This window comes from Anabrus simplex, chromosome 2 (assembly GCF_040414725.1).
Source record: "Anabrus simplex isolate iqAnaSimp1 chromosome 2, ASM4041472v1, whole genome shotgun sequence".
NCBI classification, from domain to species: domain Eukaryota; kingdom Metazoa; phylum Arthropoda; class Insecta; order Orthoptera; family Tettigoniidae; genus Anabrus; species Anabrus simplex.
In genome coordinates, this window is record NC_090266.1 from 1,041,215,598 (window position 1) to 1,041,241,435 (window position 25,838).

Sequence of the window (25,838 nt, forward strand, 5' to 3'; positions counted from 1 at the left end):
CGGCAAGAATATTTTCCTGACGGATCGCCGTATTGTAGAGACGCATGGAATAGGTATTGCCGGCAAATTTTCAACGGGTTCTCTTCGGTATTATGATGGCAATCTTAAGTTAATGATCATTAAACCCGCGGAAATAAAGAATAATTGTGCAGCCGCAAAAAATGCGGCGTACAGAAAGCCAATATTCGGCGTCTAAAAATTGTGTAAAAATGCGTACTGTACAACAAAGGTTACAACGCACTTTTTTTTTTAGCATGATTAAACATTTTGAAGGAAAGAGTGGGGTTCGTCGTGGATTCGGAGAAATACGAAACTGTATTTTCTGTATTTTTCAGAATGAAAATAAACACACTTTCAAGTAGTATCGGATTTCGAAAAATAACAAACAAGTCGTAGTGTGGATATCATCCGCTGAAATGCAAGTTTTGAACAAACTGATTGCCGTTTCATACCTATTTTAATGTGTATGGGGGGTTTTCCGAATTTTATTAAAAATCGGATATAACGACAATCCGTTATAGCGAGTAAGTTTTCCGCTGTTGTGAATTCTCGCTATAATGGACTTCTACTGTATTTCTTGATGCAGAGTGGTGGCTCCTTCCTCATCTATAACTGTATGCTGATGTATGTTATCTGTGGAAGACCGAAAATAAAGTATGAGTAGGGTTATAAGCTGAAGGAATGCCTATATGTGTGTGTGTTAAGTGAATGTGTACTTACTATTGCTGTCGTGGTTGGGTTGCCTTGGATTTGAGTGCTTGGCGTGTACTGTATCGCGTTCTCGTTAGGTTTGTGTTCTTTGCTGCGAGGGGAATGGATAGAGGGGTAGGGGCGGAGCTGGGCTTGTCGTTCGTCGGTAGTATGGTGCGTGTTATGTTCTATTTGTTGATTATTTTGAGACAGTCATTGTTATATCCACATAGTTCAAGGTGTGATTGTTTTCAGTTTCTTTGGTAAATTTTATGCAGGGGCATATTGTTTTAAGTCTATCCAATATGATATTTTCGTCAGTGGATCTAACAATAACTTAACAAGAACTAGACATGAAAACCACTTATCATACATAATATACTGAAAACCCACACATACATCAAACACAATCAAAATAGATTCCATCCATCCCAATACTCATAAAAAAGCAGCTTATTACAGCATGATCTATAGAGCTTTCAATATACCGTTAACAGAGGATAACTTAAAAGAGGAAATACGACTAATCCACGAAATAGCTAAAAATAATGGATACAAGAAAGAAATGGTCAATACAATTATTCATAAAATCAAATCTCAACCTAAAACCAGATTGACAAAAATAGACAAACCTAAAAAGCATTATGTATTATTTACTTCCATAACTAACATCTTCAAAAAACATAACTTAAAAATAGCATTCAAGACCACATACAATAGCACTAACATCTTACACAATACCAAGATAATCAACAGTAACAACAAGTACAATCAATCAGGAGTATATCGTACCAGATGTAACAATTGTGAAACCAGCTATGTTGGACGTACTGGTAGAAACTCCACAATCTGATATAATGAACACTGAAATGCCGTAAAACATAATCATTTTTCTGCAATAGGCCAGCACATTGAAGATTATAAACACAGCTTCACAAACATCGCAAATGACATGAAAATATTAAATATAAATCCTAAAAGTCCCTTGCTCAATATAACAGAAGAGTTTTACATATTGTTAGACCAATACGCCAATCCCAATTACAATATAAATGAAATTACAGAAAAAACCAATACCAGTTTCAATAAAGCCATCCCCGCTTTAAAAAATGACTGTCTCAAAATAATCAACAAACAGAACATAACACGCACCATACTACTGACGAACGACACGCCCAGCTCTGCCCCTACCCCTCTATCTATTCCCCTCGCAGCAGCAGACACAAACCTAAAGAGAACGCGATACAGTACACGCCAAGCACTCAAATCCAAGGCAACCCAACCACGACAGCAATAGTAAGTACACATTCACTTAACACACACACATATAGGCATTCCTTCAGCTTATAACCCTACTCATACTTTATTTTCATCTTCCACAGATAACATACATCAGCATACAGTTATAGACGAGAAAGGAGCCACCACTCTGCATCAAGAAATACTTACGTACAACCTAGACCACAGCTGCACATACTTACCCCCATCTATATACTGGATTTTGTTAACAATAGAAGCTTTTCACCACACACACAAGTGGAGACATTCAAATATACAATAAGACTTCCCAAGAGAGCTACAGCATTGCCTATGAATGCAAGCACTGAATTATTTATAACATTGGACTCAAATGAGAACATAGATACATGCAAGACGCATACATTCATTTCTATGAAATGTTTTATATTCATTATTTTAAATTATTTTAACATGTGCTGTGTATTTTAATGTGTTTAATGTATTCGTAGCGTGGCTCAGACGGCAGCGCGTCGGCCTCTCACCGCTGGGTTCCGTGGTTCAAATCCCGGTCACTCCATGTGAGATTTGTGCTGGACAAAGCGGAGGCGGGACAGGTTTTTCTCCGGGTACTCCGGTTTTCCCTGTCATCTTTCATTCCAGCAACACTCTCCATTCTCATTTCATAGCATCTATCACTCATTAATATAAATCACTTTGGGAGTGGCGACCCCATCGTAATAACAGCCTATATATGATTCATTCATTACATCCCTGACCCGGTCAAAGACTGGAAAAACAGGTTGTAGGTTTTCAATGTATTCGTAATTTAGATTTAAGCTTAAGTTAGGTTTTACAAACAAATTCTAGTCCTAAAGGGATAGCTCTATACCATCCGGCTCCATGGCTAAATGGTTAGTGTGCTGGCCTTTGGTCACAGGGGTCCCGGTTTCGATTCCTGGCAGGGTCGGGAATTTTAACCTTAATTGGTTAATTTTGCTGGCACAGGGGCTGGGTGTATGCCTCGTCTTCATCCTCATTTCATACTCATCTCGACGTGCAGGTCGCCTACGGGAGTCAAATCAAAAGACCTGCATCTGGCGAGCCGAACTTGTCCTCGGACACTCCCAGCACTAAAAGCCATACGCCATTTCAGCTCTATACCTAAGTACCTGAATCATAATATATAACCATTTCACATTCAACATGCCCAATTTGGACACTTAGACATAATGCTTCCTTATGGCATCTCCCTTTAAGAAAGGACATATTAAGTAATGCTTGACACAAATGTAAAGGTATTCATGTACAGCTGATGATGACTATTTAAAGGTCGAAACCGGTCCTGTAAGTTAATTCTTACAATAATAAAGATTGTATTGATAAGGTGGAACCTTTCTTGTCTATACATACGTGAACTATCAATACAGAAATGAAACTAGTAAATCAAGATCTTGGTCTCCCTCTACTTCTCTTACCCTCCATAACAGAGTCCATTATTCTCCTAGGTAACCTATTCACCTCACATAATGTCTCTATCTGACGGACGAATTACCATCAACAGCGTCATGTGGCCTTGCTTCATGAGAACACTGAGGAGAGGTTTGTAATTGAAACCAGGCTTTTGGCACTTAATCTAGTCATTAGAAATTGTATGCCACCACCTCTCCTACCCTGCCAGCCAACATTCTGATGGTGAACATTTTTTCCAACAGTACTCGAACCGGCTAGCCGTGGTGTCAGACCATAAAGATCATTAAAAACCGAGTCTAACCATCATCGTCTTGGTCTCCCTTTACTTCTCTTACCCTCCATAACAGAGTCTATTTTTCTCCTAGGTAACTTATCCTCCTCCATTCGCCTCACATGACCCGTCACCGAAGCCAGTTTATGCGTACAGCTTCATCCATCGAGTTCATTCCTAGCTTTGCCTTTATCTCCTCATTCTGAGTACCCTTCTGCCATTATTCTCACCTGTTTGTACCAGCAATCATTCTCGCTACTTTCATGTCTGTTACTTCTAACTTACAAATAAGATATCCTGAGTCTACCCAGTTTTCACTTCTGTAAAGCAAAGCTTGTCTGAAAATAGACCGGTGTAAAGATAGTTTTGTCTGGTACCGAGCTCGGTAGATGCAGTCGCTTAAGTGCGGCCAGTATCCAGTATTCGGGAGATCGTAGGTTCGAGCCCCACTGTCGGCAGCCCTGAAAATGGTTTTCCATGGTTTCCCATTTTCACACCAGGCAAATTCTGGGGCTGTACCTTAATTAAGGCTACGGCCGCTTCCTTCCCACTCCTAGCCCCTTCCTGCCTCATCGTCGCCATAAGACCTATCTGTGTTGGCGCGACGTAAAGCAAATAACAAAAAAAAAAAAAGTTTTGTCTGGGAGCTGACTTCCTCCTTACAGAATACTGTTGATCGCAACTGTGAACTCACTACATTAGCTTTGCTGCACACTTCATTCAGTCTCGCTTACAATACCACCATCCATGGGCGTGCTCGGTTCACCCGGAAGGGCGTGGGTTCGAATCCCCCTCAGGAAGTCGTAAAATTTCAGAAACGAGATTTTCACTTCCGGAGGTGCATATGGTCCTGAGGTTCACTCAGCCTACACCAAAAATAAGTACCAGGTTAATTCCTGGGGGCAAAGGTGGCCGGGCGTAGAGCTAACCACTCTACCCCATCAAGTGCCGAGGTTACGGATAGTGGAAGCCTTTACCTTCCACCCCTCCAATGGCCTTCATGGCCTGTACGGAGATAACTTTACTTTGCTTTTTTTTTTTTCCGGAGAATACACATCTTAAATACTTAATATTATCTACCTGTTCCAGCTTTGTGTTTCCAACCTGACATTCAATTCTCTTAGGTTTCTTACGTACTAATATCACTTTCATCTTGGAAAGGCTAATTTTCATATCATACTCCTTGCACACATTTTCCAGTTCCAAGATGTTAAACTGCATATTTTCGTCACAATCTGCTATTAAGATCAAGTTGTCAGCATAGGGCAAACTACTTTTTACACTTCCACCTAAATGTATCCATTCCTGCCACTTTATGCCTTTCATTAGATCATCCATGTAAACTATGAACAGCAAGAGTTAAAGATGTCTAACCCCTGTAAGTACCTTGAACCAAGAACTCATTCTGCCATCAATTCTCACTGCAGCCCTATTATCAACATACAGTAAATATCTTGGATTGCTTTTAATGATCTACCCTCAATCCCATAGCCTCCAATATGGTTAACATCTTTTCCCTCAGTACTCTGTCATGTGCCTTCTCTGGATCTACAAAACATAACTCTGTATTCCTCTCGTACCATTTTTCAATTACCTGGCGCATACTGAAAATTTGATCTTGACAGCCCATCTGTGGTCTGAAACCACACTGGTTTTAAACCAGCTTACTCTCAACCACTGATCACACCCCTCTTCGAAAATGCCAGTGAACACCTTGCCTGGTATACTGACTGATGTAATACCTCAATAGTTGTTGCATTCCTTCCCATTCCCTTGCTTATAGATAGGTGCATACACTGCTTTCCTCCAACCAGAATGTATCTTACTAACATTCCATGACAATCTTATTATTCTTGCCTTCCCTTTTCAGGTCTAATATTGCCTATTCCTGCAGCTTTATGACAGTGGAATTTAATTACCATCTTTTCCACTTACTCAGGCATAATTTCACCAACATAATTGTGCTCCTTGTTGTGAGCTCGGGGTTTCCTTTGATGTCAGTAGAAACATTTCCTGTTACGCTGAGAAGATATCCAAAATAGTTCCCACCTGTCCAGTTATTTCCTGGGATCTACTGTGAGTTCACCTGATTAAAAAAAAAAAAAAAAATCATTTCCCCTTTCCCTCTCTTTCAAAGATTATTACTGTTCACTTGAACTAGCCTCTCCAGGTCATTACCAAAATTTTCCCAGAACTTCTTCTCATATTCAATAATTTATTATTTATGGCCTTATGCTTAAAGAATATATTCCTAACTGCTAAACCGATACCAGCACAGAAGTCCAGAAAATGCTTCCCATTCCTTCCTAGTAGCTTCCATTTCTTCCCCACATTTACCCACCTGTTTCCACCTCTTGCATTGAAATCACCCATTATCACTATCATGTCCTTGCTGTTGACTCTGATAATGGTTCACTCAGTGCTTCATAAAACGTGTCAACTTCATCCTCAGCTGCACTCTCACATGGTGAGTAGACTGAGAAAATTCTTGTCCCGATTCCCCCAGCAGCTAAATCTGCCCTCAACATTCGCTTATTTACTTTCCTGTACAGAAACTCTGTTGCATGCAATAGTATTCCTTATGAACAGTCCTACCTCACACACTGTCCTTCCCTTTTTAACACCTGTTGAGAATAAAATTGTCGGCCCTGCAGTGTAGGGATAGCGTGCCTGTCTTACCCGGAGGCCCCGGGTTCGATTCCCGGCCAGGTCAGGGATTTTTATCTGGAGCTGAGGGCTGGTTCGAGGTCCACTCAGCTTACGTGATTACAATTTAGTAGCTATCTGATGGTGAGATGGTGGCCCCAGTTTGGAGAGCCAAGAATAACGGCCATGATGATTTGTCGTGCTGACCACACAGCACCTCATAATCTGCAGGCTTTCGGGATGAGCAGCGGTCGCTTGGTAGGCCAAGGTCCTTCGGGGCTGTTGCGCCATGAGGTTTGGTTTTAAGAATAAATTCCCTTATCTCTTTTGTTAAATCCCCTTATTTGAACATCATTAACTCTTACACATCCAGACATATCCTTGCTGACTCAGTTCTACTTTCTTTTGCCCATTAGCTCCATGTACATCGATAGCTCTTCATTGAAATCCATTTCATTCGTTGTCTTTGCTAAGTTGTTTCCAAGGTGTCTCGTGCCTGTCAAATGGAAATGAGACTCCGTTACTCCTATAGGTCCGAAACTTGCTTAAAATGTCCTGAGCTCAGTAAATTCTGTGAAGGACTGGGAGAGATGGCTGTGCGGTTAGGGCCACACAGCTGTAAGCTTGCATCCTGGAGATAGTAGGTTCGAAGCTAGTGTCAGCAGTCCTGAAGATTGTTTTCTGTGGTTTGCCATTTTCACTGCAGGCAAATGTTGGGACTGTACCTTAATTAGGGTCACGGCCGCTTCCTTCCCATTCCTAGGTCTTTCCTCTCCCATCATCGCCATAAGATCAGTCTGTGTCGGTGCTACGTAAAACACATTGTACAAATAAAGAAAAAACATTCTGTGAAGTAGGATGCTACCGTACTTCTGCATATTCCCAATGTAGATCCCTCCTCTAATGGGTTAGGGGCCACTGGTATATTGTATAGTCCTAGCCGCCTGGGCACAAGGAGGGCCATGGCCTCGAGTTGCCCACTCCCATTCCATAGCAACTGGTATCTCTACTCTCAGGACCACTTCCTAGGCCATTCAGTTATTGCACATTGTTCATGAACTAGGACATCACTACAAGTAGCCTACACCACAAAACACTGGATATTTTTATACTTACTAATTTTTAGTAGGTTTCTTTGAACCTAATGCCAGGGGAATTGTATTCTATTTTTATTACTGTGTTTCTACTGGTAGGAACATTTCTAGGTTTCTATGAAGACAAATTATTTTCACTGTGACTTCCCCAAATTCTCCAAACTGCTGAACAGGAATATTGTAGTGTTCTTGTTTTTTGAGATTATGTTATGGGTCTTCTAACAGTCTATTGATACATGAAATTCTTTATCAGAATTTGTAAAATTATAGGTAGTTTCTGTACATATATCTGTATTTATCTGTACATTAATGAAGGTTCTTTATATCCTCTTATTGAAAGATGTTTCTTTAAAAATATTACAGATGGAAATGACACACCTCAGAAAAGGCACAAGAGACATAAACACAAAAAGCATAAGAAAAAGAAGCAGGAAGAAAGTGAAAGTTCTGTTGATCTGTCACTGGAAGAAGTAGATCCAAGTAAGGGACTTATGCGATTTGGTGGGAAGATAAAAATCAAGATAGGAAGAGATGAGAAAAGGTTAGTAATAATTAATTACTCTTCAATAGTGCAGGTTTGATGCACTTCGAAGTTGTGAATTAAGCTAGAAAAGGAAAAGCGTAGATAGGACAGGATTCCCAGTGACCTGAAAAGTCAGGGATTGTCAGGGAAGTCTTAAAAATTGGCGTATGTCAGGGAAAGTCAGGGAAGTTGACTCAAATTTGTTATGTGTCAGGTAATTCATACTGATGGCAAACTGCAACCTGTGAATCCACTGAAGCGAAGAAAAGTGATGAATTGATGAGGTAAGTTGAATTTTATTTAAAAAAATTAAACTTGTACATGTTTTGGACTATGGCAGCATTAAAACAAGATGAGTTTGTTTAAATGCTGAACAGTATGTGGCGGCTCTGTCCCTACCATGCTGTACAAGTATATTTTTATCCCGACAAGGTATCTTTACATTCCTGAGATAAAAGTATTTGTGCTTTGATATAGTTTTTTTTTTTGTGTGTGCTACTTGCTTTACGTCGCGCCGGCACAGATAGGTCTTATGGCGACGACTGTATAGTTTTTGTGTACAATTAACATGCTTTTCTTTTGTTTCAGGTTAAGCCTATGCATTGGATAAGATGACAAGAAAAAAAAAAAAAAAAACTTTCATCTATCAGTGGCTGGATTCAACCCTTAATCCAGACTTTGTAGATTGGCTCACTGATGTACCGGACAATAAATTAGAATCCTACTGTTATGTGTGCAGAAATAAGTTTGAACTCAGCAGTGTGGGGTGCCAGGCATTTCATTCACATTGAACTGGACCAAAACACACACAGCTTCAGAATATTAAATCAAGACAGCCATCATTGTCATAATTTATTTTTGTCAAACCTAGCGCTAGTTCAACAGAATTAAGAAGTGTAGCTACTAGTTCAACAGAAACAAGACGTGTAGACATTGGACATGAATCTCTTCATAATGCCGTTGTCAAACCATGTGTTAGTTCAACGGAAACAGTAAAGACTGAGGCAAGGATAGAAAGTGGAAAGTCGGTACACTGTGCTACTTCTTATTTTAATAAAGATGAAGTAGCCAAAGCAGAAATTTTATGGGCGTTCAAAGTTGTTGCTAGTAAATACAAGAGGAGTTCATGTGCAGATATACGTGACATTTAAACTTTCGTTCCGAGATAGTGCAATTGCATCGAAATGCACCTTTTGTGAAAGCAAGTGTTTCTACGTGATTAATCATGGTATTGCACCACATTTCAGTGAGTTATTAACAAGCAATTTGAAAACTTGTGAGGACTATGTAGTTTCTTTTGATGAGTCACTCAATAAGGTAACACAACAAGGACAAATGGATCTCATTGTCAGATTTTTTTGATACCAACAGTCATAAAGTGGTTTCTAGATATTGGAACAGTGTTTTTCTGGGTCGTGCTACTGCCCAAGATCTGCTGCAGAAATTTAATCATGGACTGCAACCTCTTCAAAGGAAAAACTTATTGCAGGTCTCAGTCGATGGGCCTAATAAGAATTTGAGCTTTCTCAGGAAGCTTGAAGTGCAAATGGAGACAGAAAATCCTGATGGGAAAAAGTTATTGAACCTGGGAGTGTGTGATTAGCATGTCATCAATGGAGCTATTAAAACAGGTTTAATGACTGTAAATTGGGAGCGTAACTCATTCCTGGGTAACATGTATTTTTTATTCAAAGACTCACCAGCTCGCCGAGCCCAGTTCACTGCAGTGACTGGTAGTACAGTGTTCCCACTGAAGTATTGTACAGTACGAAGGCTTGAAAATGTTCATTGTCTGGAATGAGCCTTAGAAGTATTTCACCATATCAAGGCATATGTTGCAAATGCTAAGTTGCCAGAAAGTAAGTTCTGTAAAAATATTAAAGAACAAATCCAAGACCCTTTAATAAAATGCAAACTAACATTTTTCAAAACCATTTCTTTGGAATGTGAGCCTTTTCTCAGACGATTTCAAAGTAACAAACCGCTTGCTCCATTTTTGTACTCCCATCTGAATGAACTATTAAGAAGTTTGATGAATTTCTTTGTCAAGTGTAGTAAAATGGCAAATGCCATTGATATTAGGAGTGTGATTTTGCTTGATCTCCAGGTCCTAACAAACTTAATTGAGGTAGGTAAAGTTGATGTTGGATTTAGTACGAAAAAGGTACTTAAAGAACTAAAATTGTCAGAGAGAGAAATTCTTGGTTTTAAACATGAATGTCAGAAAATATTAGTGGCAGTTGTGACAAAACCGTTGGATAAGAGTTCTTTAAAGTATAGATTAGTGAAAGGTCTTACAAGTTTGAACCCACATATAATATATCAGTAACAAAGTCTTGGTCAGACCCGAATGGAATATGTCTTGGAAGTGTTGCATGAAGCTAACAGAATAACTGAAAATGTGGCCGATAGGGCTAAAACACAATACATTTCTCTGTGTTGTGAGTGAAAGGAAGCTTTGGAAACTAAATTCAAAGAATATATCTCAATATCTGATGATATTTTCTTCACTGACATTTTAGCAGAAAACAAACAGTGTAATGAACTTTGGCATGTAATAAAGCTTTGTCTTATACTGTCTCATGGAAATGCTGTAGTGGAGAGTGGCTTTTCTATAAATAAATCAGTGTTGGTTGAAAACATGCATGAGGAGTCAATTATTGCACAAAGATAAGTGTATGATTCCATTTTGTACTATGGAGGTGTCAGATGCGTACCAGTTAATCATAGAATGTTGTTATCTGTGAGATGTGCTCATAAGAAATACCAGGATTATTTGGAGAAGACACGCCTGAAGGTCAAAGAAGAGGACAGAAAAAAAGCTGAGAAGTGATGAAATAAGAAGTTGGAAAATGGGAAAAAAGTTAAAAGAATGCAGTCACAAGAATGTAAAGCCAGAATTGAAGATAAAATATGCCTACTTGAAAGCACAAGAAATGTTTGTAATTTTGTTGTGCTGCATTTTTTTTAACATTGTTACCAACATTGTGTGTTCATTGGTAATTTTAATAGTAATACTTTCATTATTCAGGTATAAATAAAATCTATGAACATTTATTATTATCTGGCAGATCATTATTAAATTGTATGTACTTTACTGTTCCAAATGTTGTATTTCCTTTTTGAGTAATAAATATTGTGTACGGGTGTGTATTGGACAGCAAATGGGGGGTGGAGGAGGCTGTTAAAAATTGCACAAATGCCAAATTTTTGTCAGGGAAATACAATATTTTGGTCAGGGAAATTAGTTTGACTTTCTGGCTGGGAACGCTGTAGGGCGAATACCTCACCCGAGTAAGGATACAGGAAGGAGTCTCCCTCATTCTAACTCAGATATATGTACTGTTCTACTGACAGTGTAATTACTTACTCCTATGGAAGAACTGCCGTATATGGATTAGTTCCACATCTCCACACACGTAAATTAACTACAGAAATTCATCTAAATGACACTATAACTACCTTTCCATCTCCATACATTCCAGCCCACACAGCATTTCATTTTTGCAAGTTTTTTCACTGCTAAAACTACTTGCCTCTATCCTGAATTGGTAGATCCCAAAATTGTGTGTCAGCTTATTCTCAAGTTTGTGACAGACCCATTCATTAAATAATCTCAACTTGACCATCAAAGTTTTCACTACCCACCCCTTCCCCATTATTCTTTCTTTCACTAGGACATTGTTTTGAAATATTCTTCCCTTTTGTCCCTATCTATTCCATTTCCAACTTCATTTATTTCCTATGGCAGTGGTCCACACAGTTTGTGTGTATGTGTGTGTGTGTGTGTGTGGGGGGGGGGGCATGCCCCTTTGAGAGCGTGGAGAGTAATCTAGGGGAGCCATCTAAGATTGTACGTTCATTTGGCAATGCAAACTTCATTTCATTTTTGAACAATTATTCGTATCCTCAGATTCTCAGTACAGTAAGGCAGGTAGGAGGATCTTCCACTCCTATTCGAAAGTTGTATACTTTAATGGGAACCCATTACTTAGCTCAGAATTTTGCAAGTGCTGACCAGAAAGGCTGGCAATTGGACCCTGCATGAGTTTGGAGATAAGGTGCTTTCACGCATCTTTGACAACAGCAATTACGCCTGTGCCCTTTCAGATCCAAAACCACCATCTATTTTGCCAACTTCCACCCATTGTTGCTTAATGACAGTAAGCCACTTCACAATGTTACCTCCACTATCTTGCTACAGTACGAGAACAGGTTCTTCTTTCTTAGCTTGAAACATATAAGTCTGTGTAAGTACACTCTGTTGTACAGATGGATTTCTGTGCATTCTGAGTAGGAGTAGTTAACCATTTTAGTTGTAAATGTATTGTTATAAACATGGATAAATGTAAGATTCCTAGAAAGTATGCTACAGTTCCTAAGAAAGCACTAAGGATATCCTTTTATTTTTTCATTATTTTTCAGTCTTCTTTACGTCGCCCTGGCACAGATAGGTCTTATGGGGACGGTGGGATAGGAAATGTCTGGAAGCAGGAAGGAAGTGACCGTGGCTTTAATTACGGTACAGGTCCAGCATTTGCCTAGTATGAAAATGGGAAACCACGGAAAACCATTTTGAGGTCTGCCGACAGTGAGGTTTGAACCCACTATCTCCTGAATCTTACTTAATTAGAAAATCTATGCCACTACACATTATTGGTGAGAAATTACTTATTTGTACAGCCATAAAGATGTATGTGATCATGTACGGAGAAAAGTATGGCGAGAGTTTGAAGACGTTACAGCTGTTAGGAGACAACGAATAATATGTCTGAGTTGCAATATTTGTAATATTAAATCTTCAGTGCCATGTTTAAGTAATAATACAGGATCATTTTCCACAAAATTAGTAAAATTTAATGTGTTTTTGAGTATTGTTTAGTTCAGTGTAGGTGAGGTTTCTGGATTTGCTCTTTCCTTCAACAAGTGTATTATTTTATGAACACACAAAAATATGCCCTTTTTATGTTGCATCTGTTTGGTCATCTGTTTATTATTATACAGGCCACTGCTATTACTATTATTAACAGAAGTTCTTGTGAGCTGGATTTTTGTGGTGTATGTGTTGTGGGAGGGGGGGCATGAACAGTGAGGGGCAAGAAATTTTATGCTCCAGGAGGGGGGTGCGACATTAAATGTTTGCGGAGGATTGCCCTGTGGTCTCTCTCTTAGGGTGGCTGACAATATCTCCCTTCTCCATTTTCTTTACATTGCCAGATTTTTGGTTACCTGGCTTCAGGAGGGCATAACAGTAGCAGTTTTGACAATATCCATTCTGAATGGTTCATTGGCTAGCTCTGGTGAGGTGTAATAAAGATGCAGCTAGACATGGTAGCTTGAGATTGGGGCATTGAGATTTTTTGTGGCAGATGAGCACAGACCTTTCATGACGTGCTTTGTCTTCAGAAGACTTGTGCCATTGTGGTCAATTTTTTTCTGGGTAACTGTTCATGCTGTCAGAAAGGGCAAATACCTATAAATTAAATTTTGTACACCGAGCTCGATAGCTGCAGTCGCTTAAGTGCGGGCAGTATCCAGTATTCGGGAGATAGTAGGTTCGAACCCCACTGTCGGCAGCCCTGAAAATGGTTTTCCGTGGTTTCCCATTTTCACACCAGGCAAATGCTGGGGCTGTACCTTAATTAAGGCCACGGCCGCTTCCTTCCCACTCCCAGGCCTTCCCTGTCCCATCGTCGCCATAAGACCTTTCTGTGTCGGTGCGACGTAAAGCAAGTAGCAAAAAAAAAAAAAAAAAAAAAAAAAAATAGTTTGTACTATTCGCATAAGTTTTCTTGAGCGGTTGGCTTCCTAGTTCCAACTCAATAGTGCTATTCCATCAGCATCGTATGCAGGCTAGCAACATTGAAATGTGCTTTCGCTGCCCCAACATCTTTTAGTTTCCTACAAAGCTTTCAGTCTTGCCATGCTTTTCATACTGGTATATTGTGTTTTCATGTTAATTATTGCTTGTATTCTCTTGTTTACTTGAAGTGATTGAGTTGGATAATTATTATGACTGAAACAACACCAACTGCATCACATGTACCTCATCAGCTCAACCTCCTTCTCAGAAAGGTACTCATACAACTGTGCACAGCGAAGGCAGAAAAATAATTCCAAAACTCTGCACTAAATGGGATAGGGTGGTTAGCTCCGTGCTTGTTCGCCTTTGCCCCCAGTGGCTAACATGTTACACATTTTTAGTATAGGCTAAGTGAACAGCAAGGCCATGTGCCTCTCCAGAAGTGGAAATCTTGTTTCTTAATTTTTCGACCCTGTGACTGAATGTCGCTGTTAAAAATCCAAGTTGGCCTTGTCAAATCTATAAAAAAAATGTATTTAATCTATATCACGTTTCAAGAACTTCTCTTATTCTCTTCCTCAGCGGTCAAACATTCCGCCAAATAATTTTTGGACTTGATATCTAACCTCCTCACAACACATTCTAATGGAATTATGATTGAAGTACAAAAAATGTCATCTACATAAAATATTTAAAATTACCTTACTCTAAATAATTTATAATTAAAATACAAGACTTGTCCATTAAATAAAATATTAAAAATATTAAAAATTACCTGAAATAAGGTATAATTAAAATACCAGACCTGTCAACTAAATAAAATATTTAAAGTTACATAAAAACTACAATTTTTCATAAAATAAGCATGTCTTTCTACTTAAAATAATAATGTATGTATGTTGGGTATTCATGCTGAAGGCTCGTTTGATCCTCTACAGCTCCATCAACAGCTGTCATAGATAGCCTAGGTGTCACTGAAGAGGCATACTAGGGAAATGAGGAGTGAGGCAGTTTCCCATTGCTTTCCTCACTGAGCCAGTAGTTGCTATTACATATCATTCTGCCAAGTCCACTGAAATGCATGCACCAACCGACCATATGAGTGATATTTTCACACCATTCATGACAGGGACTGGCTACATAAGGAACGGTATTACTAGAATCGCTCATATTTTGGTCAGATTGTCAAAGCCAAGGATGAGACTGAGACAGGTCAATGAAAGTAGCAAATTTATTCTGGCCCATACCAGAAGACATAGTGCACTGTAAACTCTACATCCTGCCAGCAAAGGCAAAAAAAATTCTAATAATATCACTAAAAACCAAAATTTGCATCTAATTTAAATTTTTATTTCAGCTCCTTATGTTTGAACAACTTATTTCAAATGACGAACAGAGACATTAATGTACGAAAGGTAACAACCAGGAAATTACCTAAGATTAAAGTGTGGGAACTACAGCAGATTGGAAAGAGGTCTGACTATCAGGACCATATAAGAGGACATCTGGCTGCAGAAGAAGTGGAGAATGTTGAATTAGAGTGGACAAGATTTAAAAACACCTTGATAAAAGAAGCAATAGAGGTTTGTGGGAAAACAAGTGTAAGAGTAAGGGAAAAAGAGACACCCTGGTGGAATGAAAGAGTAAGATCCTCAATAAAGGAAAGGGACATAGCACAAAAAGCACGAGATGTTTCAAGAACTTCTCTTATTCTCTTCCTCAGTGGTCAAACATTCTGCCAAATAATCTGGGGAATCATTTTGATCACCTGTTGAAAAGGACACATGCAGATCAGAGAATAAAAGAACCAGCTGTTGAAACCTGCACAGAGGAACCTCCCATTACATGGGCAGAAACAGAAGCAGCCCTTAAGAAGATGCCGCAAGGGAAATCCCCAGGAATCAATGAAATCAGAACGGGCATGATTAAAGCAGCAGGAGAACAGGGTTTACAGTGGCTACACAGAGTGTTCAGTGCAGTTTGGAAAGATGACAAGATACCTACTGATTGGAACAAGAGTGTCATTATCCCTCTGTTTAAGAAAGGAAATCACTGAAAATGCTCCAAGTACCAGTGAATAACACTCCTTTCTCATGGGCTTAAGACTCTTGAGAAAATCTTAGAGAGCAGATTGCGAGTCATCTTAGAGCCACACTTTGAAGAGGAACAGGATGGCTTCAGGCCTAACAGGTCCACAGCAGACCTAATCTTCAGTGTCCTTATGTTAATGGAAAAATATTGGGGAAAAGGCAAAGATCTGTTTACAGTTTTCTTTGATATTGAGAAGGCATATGCCAGCATTGCAAGAGAGAAGATATGGGAATGCCTGAGAAAAGCGAATGTGCCAGACTGGTGAGGAAAGGTTAGATGCTGTATGAGAACTGTACCAGTTGTGTGCAATTGGGTGACGGACGTTCATCCTGCTTCCAGACCAAAAGTGGAGTCCAGCAAGGCAGTGCACTATCCCCATTATTGTTTATCACCGTCATGGATGACATAATGAAGAACATGAAGAAAATCTCTGGTGAACTAAATGCAATGGCTTTCGCTGATGATGTTATGGTCTGGGGAGAAACTGAGGAACAAGTACGGTTGAGACTCGATAAATGGAAGGTTAAGTTCCAGGTGTTCAATCTCAAAATAAGCGAACCCAAAACAGCAGTAATGATGGCAATAAACAGAGAGGGACGATCAGCGAACATCATTCTAAGAAACCATCCACTACAAAATGTGGAAAGCTTTACATTCCTCGTCAGTGTAATATCTCGAGATACACTAGCCACAAAGGAGGTGGCAAATAGAGTGCAGAAGAGCTCTCACTTTTACCAGCAAGTACGAACACTTGTCTGGGATCCCAAGGTACCAGCAAAATCAAAGCTAATGATGTTCAATCAGTACTTCATACAAATCTTAACCTATGGTATTGAAACCTGCACCCTTACTAAGAAAGATTCATTAAGGTTGCAGGTTGCAAACACTATTAAACAAGGAATGTGTAAGGTACATGTGTTATGACTTACTTGACTTAATTCCTGTTGTTCCTTGTGGAACATAGGGCATCAACAAAGCATCTCATGTGATCCCGTTGCTAGCCAACCTCTTCACATCTCTCCAGGTCTTGCCTTCTTCCATTGCCTCCATGCGTACAGATCTTCGCCACGTTTGTTTGGGCCTTCCTCTCCTCCTTTTACCCTGCAGGTTCCAATCCAGTGCCTCTCTCTCAACGGCTTCATTCCCTTTCCTCAACGTATGCCCTATCCATTTCCATTTCCGTTGTTTTATCTGTATAGCCTTCTCTGTTTCACCCGTCCTTCTCCATAGTTCATGAATGGAGATTACTTCCGGCCAGTAGATGTTTAGAATCTTCCTTAAACAGCGGTTGACAAAGGTCTGCAACTTGGAGGTAATCACTTTAGTCACTTTCCAGGTCTCGGACCCATATAGTAGAATAGCCTTGACATTATTTCGGAAAATGCAAAGTTTGGTCCTGATAAATATTTTGTTGTTCTTCCATACTGGATAGAGCCGAACAAAGGCACCATTTGCTTTTTGTATACGTTGAGAGATATCCTGTACTCCTCCTCCATCTTTGGTAACTACACTGCCCAAATAGGTGAAACTATCCACATCCTCTATAGGTTCATCACTGAAAACAAATGTGTCTAGTTTGTTGGTGTTCATCCTTAGGGCCTTGGTCTTCTTTGAGTTGATCGTTAGTCCCACCTTTTTTCCTCCTTTTATCAGGTCTTCAATCTTTGTTTGCATTTCACCATGTGCCTCAGACAGGAGACACACATCGTCAGCGAAGTCTAGGTCTTCTAACTTATTAGCCAATTCCCACTGGATACCACGTTTCACATTTTGCATTACATTCCACATTACCGGATCAATCACCACCAGGAACATGGTTGGCGAGAGGATACAACCTTGACATACTCCTGAATGTACAGATATAGGCTCAGATACACGGCCCTCATGAATGACTGCATGTATAATCACGGTATGTTTCTTGAATGAGGTTGGTAATTTGTGATGGCACTCCATACCGCTTCACTTCCTTCCACATAGCTTCTCTGTTGATCGAATCAAAAGCTTTTTTGAAGTCGATGAACACTGCATAGAGGGCGAGATGACTACGCAGCACACTGCTCCAGAATTATCCTAAAGGTGTTTATTTGGTCTACACACAAGCAATTCGATCGAAAGCCTGCCTGTTGTCGTCGGAGCCTCAAGTTGATATACTTCTTAATTCTGTTCAGCAGAACCCTGATGAAGACTCTACTAGGGATTGAAAGAAGTGTAATGCCCCTCCAGTTGTTACATTTTGACGTATCCCCCTTCTTTGGTAACTTCACCAGCAACCCACATCTCCAATCTGTCGGCATTTCTCCATTATTACATGTAATTAATCTCATGATTAGGCCCGTATTGAAATTAGCTATAATATGCTTTGTTTTTGACTGGACGGTTTTTCTGTATCTGCTTCCTTGCCAGAACTCGGATGATGGTATAGAGTTCTCTAACATTTCCCTTTCTGGCTGCCTCCTCTGCTTGTTGAGATAGGTCATCTATCCATTTCCTTTGATCTGTCCTCACACTTCTCTTTACTTCATTATCCTTCGCAGCATATTTGGATTGCAATTCTACCTTCCTTGCTCATGTCTTACATGCGTTCATTACTTCCTTTATCTCTTTCCTTTGTCTGATAATTTCCCATGTCTGGTCAGTCATCCAGTCTTTTTTCCTCCTGTCCTTAAAACCCAGGATATTTTCACTTACGTCAGTAAATACAGATGTAGTTTTTCCTCAATAGTTTCATCCTCCACCTCAGTGAGTGCTTGGAATCGATTCTTTAGTTCTATCCTGAAGGCTTCTTTCACATTTCTGTCATCCCTTAGCTTTCCAACATCATATTGCTTCCTTGTCTGCTCTATCCTTCTGTTTTGTGCTGGGATCTTCATTCTAAAGGTAGCCACAAGACGGTGATCACTACCAATGTCCGCACCTTTTCTGTTCCTCACATCCAACAATGAACTCCTCCACCTTCGTCCAATAGCCACATGGTCTATCTGGTTTTCTGTCCTATGATCCGATGATACCCATGTCACCTTATAGCAGTCTTTATGTGGAAATATAGTACCACCAATAACCAAATCTTGGCTTGCACAGAAGTCCACAAACAGCTGTCCATTCTGATTTCATTCTCCAAACCATGCCTTCCCATAATATGTTCAAGTCCTTCATTGTCCTGTCCCATTTTTGCATTCAAATCTCCTCCAACTAGGATGATATCCTTCCTTTTCTGTTTCTTAACCATTCTGTTAAGATGTCCATCGAACGCCTGTTTGTCTTCTTCCTCCGCCGACTCCATAGGTGCATAGTATACTATCAACATGTTCCTAATATTGGTCTTAAAATGTACCACTATTATCCTTTCCGTCACTGGGTACCACTCAATAAGGCTCCTCTTGGCCTCCTTATCCATTAATATACCCACACATCCATAACTCGCTCCGTCGTCCTCAGGTCTTCCAGAGGATACAAATGTAGCTTCATCATGGGTTGCCAATTCCCCAAACTCACTTCATCTCACCTTACTCAAACCTAGGATGTTCAGGCCATAACTCCTCATACATGCCACAGTGCCACTGCCTGTTATAGCCTTCCACTTTCCTGCAGAGTCCTCACATTCCACAGCCCAATTTTCGTTAGCCTTTTCAAGCCAAAGGTCGTCATTTTCTGATTAGTCCGGTTTCTCATTGTTGATGTTTCTGTAATAAGGTAATTTAAGGTTGTGCGAGTTATTGGCCCACAGCACCTGAGCTTGGTGGTGGGGCTGCCTCCTATGCCTCCAAGCCTGCTGTTTTCTGTTGGGGTAGTCTCCCTTAGCCTTTGAAGATTGTTATTAGTAGAATACTGTGTACCCCTTGCGGGTGGGGACGCACAAGTAGAATACACCCGCGGTATCCCCTGCCTGTCGTAAGAGGTGACTAAAAGGGGCGACCAAGGGATGCTGGTATTAGAACCATGAAACTACTATTGATTAGTACCATCATGTGGGGAACACCATGGGTCACCTTTATTTACGAGTAGTACCACTATATTTGGTACACAATAGGTTTGTGATTAGTAGCAGCAGAGAGTGGTTCCCCTGTGGGTTTCCCGTACCCGTGATTAGTACCATTGTGAGAAACACCACGGGTCTGGGCGTTGCCAGTGAGTTGTACCACTATATGAGTGACACCGTGGGTCTGTGTTGCCTGTGATTAGTACCCACTATGTGAGGAACACCACGGGGCCCGTGGGACCGGCACCCGTGCCTAGTACACCTAGGTGAGGAAACTCATCGGTTTGCGTTGGCTATGAGTGGCGCCATTGTGTGAGAAACACCATAGGTCTGCGTTACCTGTACGAAGTACAATACTTATGATTAGTACCATCTTGTGTGGAACACTGTGAGTCTTCGCTACTTTTGATTAGTACCCCAACATAACAAATAGCATGGTTCCACTTTACTCGCGACATGTACCATTCTGTGGGGCCTTAGACGTGGATTTTGCACCCCTTTAGACATCAAGCATCCTCGATTCAGGATTCTGCTTTATGAGTGGTCCCTTGGTCAGTAATAAATTATATATAATCCCTTTTTGAGTTGAACCCACTAATTTTTTGTTTGCTCGTTTTTTTTTTTTTTTTTTGTTTTTTTTTTTTTGCTTCATGTCCATCCATTCTTTCTTCATGACGATTCTTTTTCCTTTTGGTCAGTGGATGATTTTGAATTTTTTGTTGTCATTTCATTTCGTACCATTAGGGGCCGATGACCTCGATGTTAGGCCCCTTTAAACCACAAGCATCATCATCATCAGTACTGTGTAGGAGGGATACTGACTGGACGGTGATTGGGGATTTAAATGAGACTATGGAGTGGATATGAGGGAAACTGGGAGTGAAATTTCTAGATCCTATCGGGTGGGTAGGAGATAGGGATCTGCGCTCAGATGGCCTTCGCTTAAGCCCCAGTGGTACGTGTAAGTTAGGAAATTTGTTTGGAAGGTTAATAGGGAGGTACATTCAGGGAAACGAGGTGGTCTAGGGAGTGGTGTTAAGGATACAGAGATCTGGAAATAAAGTAGGGATCACATAAAAATATTAGTGTTTAACTGTAGAAGTATTGTAAGGAAAGGAACAGAATGAACTAATTTAATATATATTTACCAGATATTGTAATAGGAGTTGAATCATGGCTGAGAAATGACATAATGGATGCAGAAATGTTCTCACGGAACTGGAGAGTGTATCGTAGAGATAGGATAGGAATGGTGGTAGGGGGAGTATTCATTCTTGTGAAAGAAGAATTTGTAAGCTACGAAAAAGTTAAAGATGAGAAAAATGAAATTCTAGGTGTAATGCTTATTTCTAAAGATAATAGGCAACTTGATGTCTTTAGAGTGTACAGATCGGGAAAGGGTAGTGCTGTCACGGATTCAGAATTATTTGATAAGATAATCAGCTATGTGGGAAACGACACGGAAAGGAATGTGATTGTAGCAGGAGATCTGAATTTACCAAACGACAATTGGGAAGGAAATGCGAACGACAGGAAGCATGACCAACAAATGGCAAATAAGCTAATATGGGAAGGACAGCTGATTCAGAAAGTGATGGGACCAACTAGAGGGAAAAATATCCTGGATGTAGTGCTGGTAAAACCAGATGAACTCTATAGAGAAACCGAAGTGATAGGTGGCATCAGTGATCATGAAGCTGTTTTTGTCGTAGTTAAAAATAAGTGTGATAGAAAGGAAGGTCTTAAAAGTAGGACTAATAGGCAGTACCACATGGCTGATAAAGCAGGCATGAGGCAGTTTCTAGAAAGTAACTATGATCGATGGAAAACGGTAAATAAAAATGTAAACAGACTCTGGGATGGGTTTAAGGCAATTGTTGAGGAATGTGAAAACAGGTTTGTACCTTTAAAGATGGTAAGGAATGATAAAGACCTACCTTATTATGATAGAGAAGTAAAGAGACTAAGACGGAGGTGCACATTGGAAAGAAATAGAGTTAGAAATTACTGTGGAAGTAAGGAGAAATTGAAGGTACAGACTAGGAAATTGAATCTAGCAAAGAAGGCAGCTAAGGATAACATGATGGCAAGCATAATTGGCAGTCATACAAATATTAGTGAAAAATGGAAGTGTATTGTATAGGTATCTTAAGGCAGAAACAGGTTCCAAGAAGGACATTCCAGGAATAGTTAATGATCAAGGGGAGTGTGTATGTGAGGATCTTCAAAAGGCAGAAGTATTCAGTCAGCAGTATGTAAAGATTGTTGGTTACAAGGATATCCAGATGGAGGAGGAGACTAATGCTAAAGAAGTATTAAAATTTACTTATGATAACAATGACATTTACAATAAGATAAAAAAGTTGAAAACTAGAAAAGCAATTTCTGAGGACATACTAAAGACAATGGGTTGGGATATAGTACCATATCTGAAGTATTTATTTGATTATTGTTTGGCTGAAGGAGCTGTACCAAATGAATGGAGAGTTGTTATAGTAACCCCTGTGTATAAAGGAAAGGGTGATAGACATAAAGCTGAAAATTACAGGCCAGTAAGTTTGACATGCGTTGAATATAAGCTTTGGGAAGGCATTCTTTCTGATTATATTAGACATGTTTGCGAAATTAATAACTGGTTTGATAGAAGGCAGTTCGGTTTTAGGAAAGGTTATTCAACTGAAACTCAACTTGTAGGATTCCAGCAAGATATAGCAGATATCTTGGATTCATTAGGTCAAATAGACTGTATTGCGATTGACCTGTCTAAAGCATTTGATGGGGTGGATCATGGGAGACTACTGGCAAAAATGAGTGCAATTGGACTAGACAAAAGAGTGACTGAATGGGTTGCTATATTTCTAGAAAATAGATCTCAGAGAATTAGAGTAGGTGAAGCTTCATCTGACCCTGTAATAATTAAGAGGGGAATTCCTTAAGGTAGTATTATTGGACCTTTATGTTTTCTTATATATATATATAAATAAGTAAACAAGTGAAATCAGAGGTAAGGCTTTTTGCGGATGATGTTATTCTGTATAGAGTAATAAATAAGTTACAAAATTGTGAGCAACTGCCATGTGACCTTGATAATGTTGAGAGATGGACAGCAGGCAATGGTATGTTGATAAACGGGGTTAAAAGTCAGGTTGTGAGTTTCACAAATAGGGAAAGTCCTCTCTGTTTTAATTACTGCGTTGATGGGGTGAAAGTTCCTTTTGGGGATCATTGTAAATATCTAGGTGTTAGTATAAGGAAAGATCTCCATTGGGGTAATCATATATAAATTGGATTGTAAATAAAGGGTACGGATCTCAGCACGTGGTTATGAGGCTGTTGAGGGGTTGTAGTAAGGATGTAAAGGAGAGGGCATATAAGTCTCTGGTAAGGCCCCGACTAGAGTATGGTTCCAGTGTATGGGACCTTCACCAGGATTACCTGATTCAAGAACTGGAAAAAGTCCAAAGAAAAGCAGCTCTATTTGTTCGGGGTGATTTCTGACAAAGGAGTAGCGTTACAAAAATGTTGCAAAGTTTGGGCTGGGAAGAATTGGGAGAAAGAAGACCAGCTGCCCGTCTAAGTGGTATGTTACATGTAACAGGTCTTAACCTTGAGATGATTACAAAGGCAGAGGATGCTTGTAACCAAGCGAAATATGTCTCTGTAAAGTAGTGTTATAGCAGTATGAATTTCTAACAACATAAAATCAATTGTATTGAAAAGGTGGAATAGAAAAATAAAAAATAAAAAATTGTAAGCATATTATAAGTGGTATGTTCCGAGCTGTCAGCGGAGAGATGGCGTGGAATGACATTAGTAGACGAATAAGTTTTAGTGGCATCTTTAAAAGTAGGAAAGATCACAATATTAAGATAAAGTTGGAATTCAAGAGGACAAATTTGGGCAAATATTCATTTATAGCAAGGGGGGTTAGGGATTGAAATAACTTACCAAAAGAGATGTTCAATAAATTTCCAATTTCTTTGAAATCTTTTAAGAAAAGGCTAGGAAAACAACAGATAGGGAATCTGCCACCCGGGCGACTGCCCTTAGTACAGATCAGTATTGATTGATTGATTGATTGACTGATTGATTGATTGATTGATTGATTGATTGATTGATTGATTGATTGATTGATTGATTGATTGTTCCCTCTTCACCACAAGGTAGTGGTTTTCCTCTTTATTTTACCCCAAGAGGAAGGGTTGCCACCTCCGCCAACTTTGCCGTATCAAAGGTCTCCTTCTCCGCCTCAGTTGCCGTTAAGGACTTCACCAGAGCCCCGTTGGCCGTTACTTTTCAGGGTTCTGTAAGGCCTTCACAGGTGCCGTAGCGGTCCTGGGGCACACAAGGTCCCCGCTGTACTTTACCCTTACAGGCTATCCCCTACTTCGTACCGTTGCCCGTCCCCCACAACCTGGACTAGGGGTTTGACTTATAGGGGACACATATAGTGTAATATTTATATTGAACTTGTGTGTTTGACAGACTGAAAAACTTTTAAGTTACTTTTTTAAAAATATGCGAGCCAGTTTCAAACTTATTCTTGTGTCCTACAAATCTGAAAAAAATCAGATCCACGATATAATGATATGAAAAGAAGACGTTAATCTAGAATAATGTCAGACTTTCTGTCAGACACACAGTATGGGGATTTCTCTAGTCCCTTCATAGAAATGTTTTCCATATTGACGTGTAACTATCCTTCTTGTATTTTCATTAATCTGTCTAAGCAGCTCTGATATTCCAAATTATGCTTTGCTGCAACCACAAGGAACCTTTCTCATTGGGCAGCATTGCAAGTGCCCATTTGATCACTCAAGAACAAAATGCTTAGGGCTTGACTTCTACTATAGTACCCATTTGGTATGCATACACGTACAGTAGTAAGCATCATGAGATGGAACTTCATCTGATTTTAAAATCCATCTTACAATAGTTTGTCTGCAATTTACGTTGTTCCACACAGCACCAACCCAGAAGAATATAATGTCTATTATTCTGGGCTGTGAAAACATCAATTTATTTTTTTCACTTACATTTTTTGACCTGAATAATCATTAATGGTCTAAATGTGTCTTCATTTCGTTCACTTTTCTTCCAGTGATAAGTCAAAAGAAAGAAGTGGTACAAAAAGTGGAGACAGAATGGTCCAGAGTGGCAGTGTTCCCAAGACTATCCAGAAAAAGAAGAAGGGCAAAGGCAAGGACAGTGGCACCTCTAGTGAAGAGGAAAGATGGTTAGACGCTATTGAATCCGGTAAACTTGAAGAAGTATGTTTAATTGTTACTGTGATTCATGATCATTATAAATTATTGTTTATTGGTTCAAAGGCCTTGATATGTGAAATTCTGTTAATTTTTCAATGTCTGTATAATATATTTTTGGGCTGATAAGTAGAGTTTCCCAGTCTCTGAAGTGAATCAACAATGCAGCATATTATTTTGTACTTCATAAGCAAACTGTATTCAGTCTATGTACTATGAATTACACAGTTTAAAATAAAAATGATATTTATAACTGGTTTATCATCATCAGGATTAGGTTCAAGATCTGTTCTGTGTTCATTGGGTGGCACAATAGTTGAGTGGCATTGTCACTGTCTTCTCACTAAGGTGAGCATGGGTAGAATTCTACTCATTGCATGTGGGATTTATTAAATGACAAGTTACATCTCTGAGGTTTGGGTTCCATGTAAAACTGGAGCTTCCATGATCATGATTTCAACAGTGGTTTGAAACTGCAAGCTTGCTTGCTTTTTTTCTTTCCTGTAATGTTCAGCTGCTTCTCTCAGCACTGGACAGCAAATAAATGCCACGTTTATTATCTTGGTCTTTAAATAAGCAGTCATTATTCTATCTGGCACAGGAGTGCACTCCATACCACTCCTTTTAGCACATCTGCAAAGATTTATTCCAGTGCTTCTTCAAATCTTCCAAGATAGTGAAGGATGAATTCATTTGAACTTAGTATATCTCCAAAATGATGCCATATTTCTTTATAATGTCTGACATCTCTTTTGGAGTCTATCCTTGTTA

The 25,838-nt window shown here is 39.6% G+C and overlaps 1 protein-coding gene across 2 annotated transcripts in view; it reads left to right on the forward strand.

Annotated features, from left to right (window-relative positions):
- Nucleotides 1-25,838, forward strand: part of LOC136863278 (INO80 complex subunit B) — a 127,444-nt gene that overhangs the window by 33,635 nt on the left and 67,971 nt on the right. For both annotated transcript variants that reach the window (XM_067139663.2, XM_068225893.1), the window contains exons 3-4: nucleotides 7,774-7,951; nucleotides 24,905-25,073. In XM_067139663.2, coding sequence (XP_066995764.2) covers nucleotides 7,774-7,951; nucleotides 24,905-25,073 — 347 coding nt within the window. The remainder of the gene's footprint in view (nucleotides 1-7,773; nucleotides 7,952-24,904; nucleotides 25,074-25,838) is intronic.